The sequence below is a fragment of the Vicia villosa genome, linkage group LG2 (genome assembly GCF_029867415.1).
Source record: "Vicia villosa cultivar HV-30 ecotype Madison, WI linkage group LG2, Vvil1.0, whole genome shotgun sequence".
NCBI classification, from domain to species: domain Eukaryota; kingdom Viridiplantae; phylum Streptophyta; class Magnoliopsida; order Fabales; family Fabaceae; genus Vicia; species Vicia villosa.
Genome location: NC_081181.1, coordinates 145,720,718 through 145,733,739, shown reverse-complemented (window position 1 = coordinate 145,733,739; position 13,022 = coordinate 145,720,718). Strand labels below are relative to the sequence as shown.

At 28.9% G+C, this 13,022-nt stretch overlaps 1 protein-coding gene across 1 annotated transcript; it reads right to left on the bottom strand.

Annotated features, from left to right (window-relative positions):
- Positions 1-318: 318 nt before the first annotated feature.
- Positions 319-4,341, bottom strand: LOC131652338 (uncharacterized). The gene is made up of 5 exons (XM_058922177.1): positions 3,707-4,341; positions 2,849-2,956; positions 1,387-1,431; positions 1,030-1,167; positions 319-826 (listed from the first exon to the last, which is right to left on the bottom strand). Exons 1-5 carry the CDS (start codon positions 4,085-4,087, stop codon positions 488-490), a joined length of 1,011 nt encoding a protein of 336 aa, XP_058778160.1. The 5' UTR covers positions 4,088-4,341; the 3' UTR covers positions 319-487.
- Positions 4,342-13,022: the final 8,681 nt, after the last annotated feature.

The following is a 13,022-nucleotide window of genomic DNA, read 5'->3' as shown; positions in this document are numbered from 1 at the left end:
GTAACTCTCAACTTTCTGACAAACATTTTGAATAAATCTGAACTTTCCTTTCCTCTCTACTCTTATAACCGAAATTCCCTAAAATTAAGAAAATATTCTAACGAACTCTCATTAGACTAAGAGTCCTATCACTATATGTGTGTATTTACTATATAGCATTGTTTGGGGGACCAAACTGATATTACTTTAACAATTTCAGAGAATAAAATGTTGATTTAATCTTTCGTCGATACTAATCCATCCATCACATAAAGCTTCAAGTTTCTGCTCTCATATCCTGTTCTCAAATTCAAGCTCTTTACTTGAAATCAGAAAATGTTCATCCGACCCAAACAAGTAACAAAAATATAATAAAGTGAAAATAAATTTATAAAAAAAAGTAAAAAAATTACAGAACCGTTTTAGTAACAGATTGGAATACTATGAAGCTTTGGAACAAAAAAGAATTGAAACCTTCAACCACCAACCAACACACTGTCGCAAATTTTCAATCTTGGCTGCTTTTATTGATTCTTTTGAGCAAGAAAGGAACAGGTTTTTTCAAAACCGTTACGTTAACATTGTTCCAAACATCAGGTACGGTGGGGAGTGCAGCGATTTTCTCAGCAACATTCATGTCTTCTGGAAGAACAGAGCCGAAAACAGTGTATTCTTGTTTCCATTCTGAATGATCAACTAAGCTAATAAAGAATTCTGGACCAGAACCAATCAAAGCAACTGAGCCTCTTTTTAAGAGTGGACAATCTTCTAAAGGAAGTTTATGGAATGGTGTGCCCTGTGCTTCTAATGTCCCTTGAATTAACGCATACGGGGGACCAAAACCAGCCTGCAAAATAACAAGTCATTTACTATTAGATACAAACACTAAATATGACACTGACGCGTAGACACTGATGATAATTTGAGAAACTAAGTGATTGAGTGTAAATACACGTGTCAGTGTCGTGTCGGTCACCAACACATGTTAGACATTAGGCACGTCATCAATATGAAATATCGATAGTTGTAGAGTGATATAGTGTATCTTACATTTTTTATATGGTTTCCTTCCGAATCCCATGATTGACCTCGGCTCTCTGCACGGTATAATTCGCATCCAGCACAATGGTGCAAAGGCAATAGTTCTAAAATATAGGCAACTGTGTGTGGAGCACAGTCAGGGAAAAGCTGCATCAAATAAAGAATATCCAGCATTAAACATATTTTTAACTCATGGCAACGAAGTGATTGAAATATAAAGCAGCATGGTTCAATACATCACAACTATCGATTAAAATTCTGAAGTACTGCATAATCATCTGGTGAAAACATGAGGGAAATAATATGGCTTCGTATACAACATAAAAGCATTTAGATTTTAATCATTTCAAAATCAAGAGCACTTACTTTGATATGAATAGTTCCGTATTCAGTTTCGAACCCAATGATACCCTGTAAAAAGATGAATTAGAAATTATATTGACAAATAACACTTATGAGTTGAAAAAGTTCTAACAATGCAATACATCATAAATAGACCGGAAAGCTGTAAACATTAAGTGGAAGAGACGATGCGGTTTTACAACATAGCATAAGATGATCACTGGTTAATTGCAAGACCAGTTACACAACTGATGCCAAAGTTGGGATTCACTGTTATAAATGGATGCCTAAGTGCATGTAACATAGTCTTCTTAATTACATATTCTCAGGTTAGAAGTCATATAACATGATCCATATTGAGCACATTTAGAATTCAAGTTGAGCTTAAGTCAACCTTACGAACCGTCTTACAAGGTGAAAACCACTCTCACTTATGAACTTATGTACAGATCATATCTCATCTAATGTATCTAATGTGAGACTCTTAAAATACATATCACAAAGAAGCAACATCCAAATTGTTTTAAGTAAAAAAAAAAAAAAATTTACTCTTAGAATTAGAGTTTGGCCTAACTCATCCCTACAAAACCGACTTGTAGGGTGAGGATTGCCATGACTTATAAACACATTATTAAACCATATATTGTCCGATTTGGGACTCTTAACAAACCCACCACGCCCAGAAATGAACATCTGGAGCGTGAATATAAATTGTGAGTGGCCTGATAGTGGAAACCTGATAGCCCAACTAATCTTAAACTGTGCTCTGATACCAGTTGCGGCAACTCACTATGATGATGGTATGGCATCAGGACAACCAAAGGTAAAACAATTTATATGGGACATGTCATCAATGACTTGTGCCAACGACTCAACCTTGACGTTAGTTGGACGAAGGGACTACCAGAGACCATTGATTGTGTTGAAACCAATGAATAGAGAGCTTACCAGCTATCAGGACAACCTAAGATAAAACGGTTTATATGAGACATGTCATCAATGTCTGGTGCCAATGATTCAATCTTGACGTTGGTTGGACGAAGGAATACTAGAGAATATTGATTGTGTGTTAACACCAATGACTAGAGAGCTTACCATTAGAGATTAAATTGAGACAAGGCAGAAGACACATGGTGACAAGAGTGACTTAGACAAATCATCAACGAACACTATGAAACTGATTGCAAGACTTGACATATGACCAGATAATCGACGGATATGATGTAAATGGACAAAACTTGAATGAAAAAGATGCGCATAATCTGACCAGAAAGTAATGCACAGTAACAATACAGAAACGAAGCACCAACAAACCTTCTTCAGGTTCAGCATGCATTTTTAAGCCAGTATCCAAATGAAAATTTTAAATGGTGCGCCAGTAATTTGATATCGATATTTTTTCCTTTTTTTTTTTTGAGGTGACAATTACCAAGTTAATTCTATAAACAGTACTATATGATCGATCAAAATAACTAAATTCTTTTACCGCCCCTTTTCCAAAAATAAGACCAGAAGTCCAAGTAATTTTCTCTCCAAAAGGATCTTCGTCTTGCCGTTGAGGGGCCAAGCTGTCCTTTTGTTTCTTCAACCAACACTGAAACAACAAAATCAAATGCCGTGACTTTTAAACTCAAATTTAAATCGTAAAAAAGAAAACTAAAATGATCGTCCCTAACTCAAACAAACTCTATACTACATAAACTCGCTCCAAAAGAATTTGCAAAAAGCCATAAGATAAACCTTGCTAACATTTCCAACCTGAGTTATACTGATTTTCCACTTCACATCCAAAAAAACACCTCACAAGTGTGCTGCACACACTTTCCTAATCCAACCCTAAACACGCAAGTTCCTAAACAACACTACATCATGTAAATTAATGAACTTACTATTTTAATTGTAATAGCCCATTGAAACTATCGTATGATTTTGATCTAATCCATCTCAGAACTTTAAAACAAAGATACACAAATACCAACACCAATTCCAAATTGACGAAAACCGAAGAGCTACAAAGTTGTAAAGCACGGACGGACACATAGACACGAAACAACTCTGATGGTGCTTACATGTAGACAAAACAATAACAATCCCAAATCTTGTCCTACTAAGTGAGGTCTGTTAGACGAATCAAATTACATCATGATGTTCTACCAAAAACCTACGTTTCTATCCAACATCTCTACCTCAAATTGTTTGACTACAACATAATTCACACATCTTCGCTCAAACCATTAAGTCTATTTTTCATCATCTTTTCTACTATAAGTGCTATCTAATATTGACATTTACAATCTTACATTGGCAATAATTTAAAAAACTATAAAGGATTCAAGTGATATACCTCGCCGAATTTGGAGCCACAATTCTCCTTATTACCACAATAAACCCAAGAATCACATAGACAAGGTCCATCTTTCCCAGTACACATAGCTTTACAAGCATTGCAACATCCTTCAGAAGTGTTGAATTTGAAATCAGAACCCCATTTCACAGCTGAACCCCAAAGCTCCAAATCTTCAATTCCTCTACAACACCCTCCACCAGCTTTCTCACCAACTATAGCAAACGACGACGTTGACCCAGTTCTAAATTCCGATACAGAACCGCTTCTGGTTACAGCAGAGAAGAAAACATAGGCCAAACCGCAAGAAACCAGAAAGACAAAAAGAAGAATCAAACGGTTTGCTAGAACAGTGTTCGGTTCAATGCTCTTACGAGCCATTAAAGCGTTGACCGAAAAGAAAGGTGAAAAGCCAGTTAGTTGACTAATTGTTGAATTTGGGATAGAATTATAGAAATGGAAAAGTGGAAATTCAATATACAGAATTAGATGAAGAAAGAGGAATGAATGATTCGGAGAGACAGAGTCATACAATTTTGTCGTTTGACTATGTTTCTGCTACAACAACTTTGATGCGTTTGTGTTGTTTGATTTGATTTGGAAATTGGAATTATATTTATTTCTGCTACTAACTTTTTCTTTACAATAAAATTGAGGTCCAGAAAGGTGTTAATAATTGAGCTCAATAATTAATCAAAGAAATTGAATATTGTAAGTATGGACTAATGTTCAAAGATTTGACCAATATCCAACCTTTTTTTTATGGGTAAATAAGAATTTGTCGAATATAAATTATATTTGAAAAAGTTAAATTTTCTATTATTAAATTAAATATATGATTTTTATGTATTATTTTTATTATTATTTATTTTATTAAGTAGACATTAAGTTTTTTTTATTATGGTACATAACATGTTATTATATAATTTATTTTATTATTCTAAAAATGACAATAATTATTAATTAGAATATAATAATATATTATGTACATTTTGAATTTTAACATAGAAGTTACTAAAATAAATTAATTTGATGACTTTGGTGTTCAAGTGCACTCATGTTTATTTGTGTTTTTTAGGTAAGATCTGACTATTGATTTTCGTCTCTCTATTTTATTTTAATAGGAACTGTTGATCAATTCACCATTCTTTGCGTGTATAAAGATTACTTGACTTTTAGGATGAATTTTTGCTCTTGTCTCAAATTGAAGCACATTTTGTCTTTGTGAAATCCTTATTCCCTTTCCTGAACATTTGACAACTTTTATTATGGTGTTTTTTTCCTCTGTAGGAGTAACGTGTCTTCTTACCCATCATCAACCTTCCATTTCCTTTGCTTGATCCTAGCGAGGTCTCCTTATATAATTTCACAAGGTCAGGACCCTAGCGAGGTCGAGAGAAAATATCATATTAGACATCAAAACCAAACTTTCCTTCTTGGTTGGCAACCAAAGGGTCGGGCAAATACTTTATCCCGGGGATCGACTGATGTGAATCGATATTGTTGGGTAGATCTTGGATTTTTGGGGACTATCTCTCTTTTTGATAATATAGCTAAAGTGGAATGCGCTTTCATAGAAGTAGGTTCGCCTTTTGATTGGAAAATTTTCCCTGTCAATTTCAACAAAAGGATCTATAGTTGTTTTAATGGGAGCTCCGTCCCTTTTTATGAGTGCATATTTACTCAGATAAATTTTAGATTATCCATCAACAGATTTGAAGAAGGAGTTTTCTGACATTTGAGAATCACGCCCTCTCGATTGCATCTGAACGCCTGGAATTTCGTGAAGGTGTTTAAGTTTTAATGTGAATATCAGAATCGAAAGCCGTCTCTAAACCTCTTATTTCATCTTTTTTGTGATGTTTACCTCCTGGGACTGCCTTTGTGATCAAGGGATGATTTTGTTGTGGCAAGATGTCAAACATTTTAATGTTTATGCTAACAATTTGGATAACTTGAAGGATTGTTTTTAGGTTGTCTAGGTACACAAATAGGATCCCAAAGTGTAGAATTTGGAATCATTTTAGTCGGGAACCTCATACTTACACCATTCCCTTAAGAGTATAATGGATATATCCCAACTCAAACTAGAGATAACTACTCCATATCTTATTAAGAGCACAAAAAATAGAATTACAATGGTAGATGCTTATTAATTATCAGTAGCACATAATTGCAGCAACTAAGATAAGAACTGAAGCTACACAATAGTAGATTCAACAATGCTTATTAATTATCAAAGAGATCATATGCTGATCACATCAAGGAGAATCCAACAAATAGAAGCTAAGCATAACCATGCAAGAATATGTAACTTATCCACCAGAAGACTTCAGTGCTTGTGGAAAAATCCCCTTTGATAGTTTTTCTTGCTATTCATTAGCATGTTTTCATATGTTTCAATAAGGCTTGAAAGTATGCTAACTGTAACTTTTCTCATTTTCTCATTGACTCGTAGTTTCGTGATAGTTTCATATATCCCAATAGCCTAGTGGACTTATGGTGTTGTCAAAACTCCACTAAGATAGTTGTATTTCACCTCATGTTTAATATTTCAAGTAGTTCGATAAAAGACAAAGGAAAAGACAAGATGGACCACAAGATCTTCCATGTCTTTTATAGTTTATTCTATTGTGTATTATATGATCTTTTGGTTTAGACATGATGTATTTTGACATACTAGATGTATCTTGTTTGGGTTGTTACATGGAGGTCCATATCTCAGGCCATGCACGCAAGTGAATCATCCAACATCATTTCTCGGTCATTCATCCATATCCTATAGACATGTCATTCAGATAACTAGCTAGGTCTTTTTGAGGCCATCAACTTGTAAGCCCTTTGACTTCCACTACTTATGAATATACTCAAACATAAGAGTGCAAGACATCCAGAACTCGCTTATACTGGATATAGTTAATTTAGGTTGGCCTGACAATACCCAATTCTCATTTCTATCTCTTCCATCGATTAATACAGATGATTAATATATGTACTTATGTAGAAAGAGTTTTTTTAAATGCAACAAAGTAGTGTTATGTATTAAAAGTAAGATTGTTTTTTAATGCAATTGAGTTATTTTTTGTGCGACAAAAATTGTAATAAAAGTACAATGAGCGTGACATTCTCTTTGGAGCATTAGAGCTAGCCCACATGATGGAATGAGAAAGTGGTTATGCCCTACCTCCAAGACAAAAAGAGTGGTTAAGGGAAGACTTGTTCTTCCTAGAATAATGGAGAAAGTTATTTCCCCTTTTGATGGATTCTTTTCAGTTAGTCATTGTGGGCCCATGTCATCATCCATGTTTACTGGGTGAATGAACACTGGGAGCTCAATCCAAGTGGCCTTGTGGCTCCTTTCAGTGTCCCATTCGGGCGGTATCTGGTTTTGTAGGGTAGCTTGGCCCCTTGGCATTGTGTTTGACCTCTCTTATTTTTCATGTATTATCCTTTCTTATGGGTCCATTAAAATTATACCAGTAAAAATTACAATAATGTTTGTGTGATGGGTGGGTGGGATAGCCAAGGCTATCTTTGAGGGTGTGCAAGAGATCCTATAACACAAAGTTTCACGCTTTTTCATCATTAAGCTATGACAAAACGAGTCTCCATAAATATATTCTACAATAAATTTATGATTAAATAGGACCCCTTAAAAAAATTACGACTCAATTGAAGCTAACTTTAACTTCTTAAACAGGGTTTCAAAAGTTTGAGACAATTTTGAGAGTAACTCAATTGGTAGGTGCTAGTTGAGTTAAATAAATGTAAATTTTGGTCTATAGCTCAATTCTTGACAAAATATTAATTTATAATTATTTATTAATGTATTACTTTAAACAAATTGTTGATATTTATCATGCTGTGGCATAACTCAATTTATATGTGATAGTTGAGTTAAATAAATATAAATTTATTTAACCTCTCTTGGCATGCGTCTAACCTCTCTTATTTTTCATGGATTATCCTTTTTTATGGGTCCATTAAAATTATACCAATAAAAATTACAATAATGTTTGTGTGATGGGTGGGTGGGATAGCCAAGGTTATCTTTGAGGGTGTGCAAGAGATCCTATAACACAAAGTCTCACACTTTTTCATCATTAAGCTATGACAAAACAAGTCTCTATAAATATATTCTACAGTAAATCTACGATTAAATAGAACCCCTTAAAAAAATCACGACTCAATTGAAGTTAACTTTAACTTCTTACACAGGGTTTCAAAAGTTTGAGACAATTTTGAGAGTAACTCAATTGGTATATGCTAGTTGAGTTAAATGAATGTAAATTTTGATCTAAAGTTCAATTCTTGACACAATATTAATTTATAGTTATTTATTATTGTATTAGTCTAAATAAATTGTTGATATTTATCATGTTCATGACCTGGGTAAGTGAAATAACTCAATTTCTATGTGAGTGTTGAGTTAAATAAATATAAATTTTAATTTAAGGTTCAATCTCTAGCAATACCTTTTATTTATATTTATATAGTAATGTAAAGAAGTCGTTGATATTTATAATTTTTATAAAAAAAAATAATGTTCAATGTACTTAAATAGTTGTTAAAAATGAATTGTTGATTTCCTTCTCTTAGACATATATTGTTAACTTAAATTTTTATGATGTGATCAATATTAAATTCATTTATTTTTAGAAGGATTAATGTTAAATTTAAAATGTTAGTTAAAAAATAGTCTATATTTTTAATATAAAGATTATTTTAAATTTTTGAAAAATATAATTTTACAAACAAAACTCTTTAAATAGTCTATAATTAACATGTAAGACTATATTTTGTTATAACATATAAGATGAAGTATTTTGTATAACCTTTGTTAAAAAAAGTGTTAAAAGGATATACAATTAGAAAATACTAATTTATTTTATTTGATATTTTCTTCGAATATATTTTATCTCAACGTTAGGAATTACTATCAACATAAAATAGAAAATTATAGAAAACATCAAGAAAACTCCTCAAAAAAATATAAATGAAGATTCTTAACTCATTATTGACTTATTTAAAAAATATGATTCTAAGCCATATCATTTTTAAATAAATAGATTTTTCTTCCACCTCTTTGTGATAAATTTAAAAAATCTTATATTTAATTTATCTTTTGTTTGAAAATTTGTTTCCTATTTGACTAACAGATTTTATTTATTTTCACAAGAAATAATTGGCTTCATGTGCATACTTGATGATAATTAATGAATATTTTTTTAAAAATTTTATCTAGGTTATTCAATAAATATATGATTAATTGCATAGTTCAATGAATAATTTTTTTTGGTGTAGGTTCGATGAATTTTGTAATATTCATATATAAATAATAATGGGAAATGCCCCAGAAGTACTGGTTAAAAAATTTAAAAAGATAAGTTTTGTTATTAATACTTGTATTTAATGAATTAAAAATTTGAGTACGAGAGTCATTTTAATAAATTTTTTAATATAAAAAATATTTATTAGCATGCCAAAAAATTACTTTATTACTATAATATATTTAGTATCATTTCATTCAAGAAAATATTTTTTAGCATGTTTAAATTTAAATCAAAATACAACTAGTAAAAATAAATTGAAAATTGTACGAAACAGATTTTCATTGAATCTATTTGGTGTTATTTTGTAAAAATTTCCTAGATAAAATCAAACATTAGATTGAAATTTTAAAATAAGCAATACAAATACATTTATTTTATTTTTATATTAATATGGTGTATTATATTAATTTATTATTAGTTGTTTACTCATTTTTTAAATAAGTTTATTATTTTAAATTAATATTTTATTTTTTCAACTTTATATGTTTGAAACATATTTTGATGAATCTCATTCCATAATATTAAATTTTAATATGCCATAAGTTATATTATATAAAAAAATATTATTTTATCATGTTTTTATAATATTGATATTAATTAAAATTATTTATTTTATAATGGGAGTATTGAAAAAACTAATTTAAAATAATACAGGTTAAATTTGATTAAATCACACCAATTTTTTATTTTTTATTTCAAATTATCACTAGAATCAAGCAAAACTGCATCACTTCCGATGACCGAGGAACAAACTTGTTGTCTCAAATTTAATTTAATTGGTATTTCCAACTTTAGTCTACTATCTAGCTATTAATGAAAGATGCTACCATTCTACCCAAAATATCCTTCACTCATTCAAAATTTACAAAGCTAAAAGGGTTGCTTTGTCTTTTCATAATCAAGCTAATATTTCAACCTTTCAAACAAATGTCCAACTGCTACGTGTATTGACCATTGGATTTTTCTTTGTCTCTTTTCACTTCACATGTTTCACTTTTGCATTTCTCTCTCTTTCCAATATTTTCACTTTCATTTTAATTTTTTCTCCTTCATTTTTTCCCTTTTTATTTTTTTGAACATAAATAAATTAATAAATTAAATCTTTTTTTAATAAAATGAAGAGGAACACGTCAAAATTTACTCAATCGAAAATATAATTATTTTATGATTATTAAAAAATATTCATAATTATTAAAAAACATATTTTCAAATGTCAAAATTTCTACTTTACTAACGGACCACTATCAGCGAAATTCCTTTTTTATTTTAATTAACAATTTTATTTATTTGAGACACAAAATTTTTATTTTCAATCGTCAAAATTTTTATTTTTTTCACGGGGCATTATCAGTAAAATATCTATTTTATTTTAATTAACAATTATCTTTATTTGAGATAAAAAAATTATTTTCAAATGTCAAAATTTCTATTTTAAATACAAAAATGAATAACAATTATATATATATATATATCTATTGCTACATAAGATCATTATTTAGCTTTGTTATGATTTTTACAATATCTATTTCAAAATCATATTACATCTTACTCATTATAATTTTGCACTTGTCTTTAATGTTATGGATACAACAAGTTAGATCCAGGCAACAAAACATGTAAATGTTAATTTGCACTTGATACAGTAACACTAGACACGATTAGATCTAGAAAAAATATATACATAAATTGACCCTTTCAATGATGAAATATTTTAAATAATAATATGTATTCCAATCTTTTCATTGTAATATGATTGAATAACCGATTCATTCTTACTCTCAAGATAATTTGTTATTTAGTAGGTGTTAAGTTATCACTCATTTGCACTTGTCTTTAATATTGAAAATGTGAATAAAATATCTTATGAAGTGTTACTGGACACAATCAATTAGATTCTAAAAACATACATAAACATAACTCTCAATTTGTAGTATAATTTTACACTACTAAATAATTTTTACCCGTGCGAACGCACGGGTATATTACTAGTTAATCTAAAACACATTGTAATATTAGCATCGACCTTTTCAAAAAATATAAATGATTAATATATATATATATATATATATATATATATATATATATATATATATATATATATATATATATATATATATATATATATATATATATATATATATATATATATATATATATATATATATATATATATATATATATATATATATATATATATATATATATAAGAGATACTGCTTTTTAATGTGAGACATTCATATAAAAATTTAGAGTATAATTAGATGTAATGTGAAATCTTTTTTGAAAGAGAAACAATACTACAATTTTAGGTCTATAAATAAGGTTTTTGAAAATATTGACATTTATCAGACCAACAGGACATTCTGATTAGATCACATGATTGTTGATTCATCTTATAGAACATATATTTATTGACATAAAAGTTATAATATAGATATTGTAATCATTAAACTTTAATATATATATATATATATATATATATATATATATATATATATATATATATATATATATATATATATATATATATATATATATATATATATATATATATATATATATATATATATATATATATATATATATATATATATATATATATATATATATATAATTTTCTTTTACCAAAAATACACAAAAATCAAAATTATAAGTTCTAAATTTCTGAATTATAATTTAGGTTTAACTCAATTATATAAAATCGACTTGTAAGATGAGAATTACCCAAACTTATAAACACATCTTCAAGTCATATATTTTAATGTGAAATTTTAACACAACCCCTTCACACCCATAATTAGACATCTAGAACGTGGACATAAATTATAGATGGTCTCATAATGAAAACTTGATAGTAAGTGGTCCAAGAGATTCTAAATCATATTAGAGTATGATCTAACTTATAAGCTCATATTCATATATTGTATGATGTGAGACTTTTAATATTAAACTTTAAGAAAATTACCTAAACTAAATTATAAATTCAAAACAAAATGTAACATCAAAATTGAATAATGATATGAATAACGAGGCCCTACAGTAACAGTGACAAGTGAGATAGATTATGAAAGCTTAGGGTTTGAGGTAGATTGAAGGATGAAAGAGATTCTTAAAGTTCTAAAATATCATATTTTAAGTTAAACAATATGGAGGAGATATTGTTGTAGTTAATTTTATTTACTCTTTAAAAGTGTTTTAGTAAAAAAAGTATAAATTTTTATTCCATACAATCAAATGACACCAATTTTCATAGAATCAATTGTATTTTTTATCCTCCAGTCTGTTCTACCTTCTAGTTCACAATCAAACCATTTTGTCCTGACTAAGAGAGTCTGAATGAATTTTTAAACTAGTTTTTCAATGAAACAATCCAATATAAAATATGTCTCTTATCAAACAAGCCTTATTTAATTTCTAAAAAAAATTAATAGAAAAATAAGATATTAATAAAGAAGTAAATTTATTATAGTACAATAAAAAAATATTATATAGTTTTTTTTTTAAAAAGGGGAAATTGCATATTAAAGAAAGAGAGATAAAAAAGAGGGGGGACATGGACCGGAACCTTCGAGGATTAAATGAAACAAAAATAAGAAAAATGTAGTCTATTAAAAAACAAAAATATTATATAATTCAAGATGTGCTAAAATTGACCATAAAAAAGAGAATCAAAGATACAATTAAAAAAAAATCAATATTTAGATAAAATCAACACATAAATGAAACCTAAGCAACCAAAACCTTCACCCTTTAAAGTTTAGGCTAGGTCTCAATAGATAAAGTTTTAATTTAAAATATTTTTTCTATAAGAAAAAAAAACTTTATTAAAACACAAACTATAAGAGATGTTTCAATCACAAACACTAAACAAAAATCCTAAAGAAATATCTCACTTTTTTATTTTTCTTAACCTTATCTTTTGCTTAAGATAATTTATTTGTATCCAAAATATGTAGAATGCCACATAATAATACAAAAATTGT

Excerpts from the sequence above, each read along its gene's own strand:
- LOC131652338 (XM_058922177.1), bottom strand. The coding sequence starts at position 4,087 with ATGGCTCGTAAGAGCATTGAACCGAACACTGTTCTAGCAAACCGTTTG. Across the intron at positions 2,957-3,706 it reads GTGGCTCCAAATTCGGCGAG|TGTTGGTTGAAGAAACAAAA; the intron begins GTATATCACTTG and ends TTGTTGTTTCAG. Across the intron at positions 1,168-1,386 it reads ACGGAACTATTCATATCAAA|CTTTTCCCTGACTGTGCTCC; the intron begins GTAAGTGCTCTT and ends TATTTGATGCAG.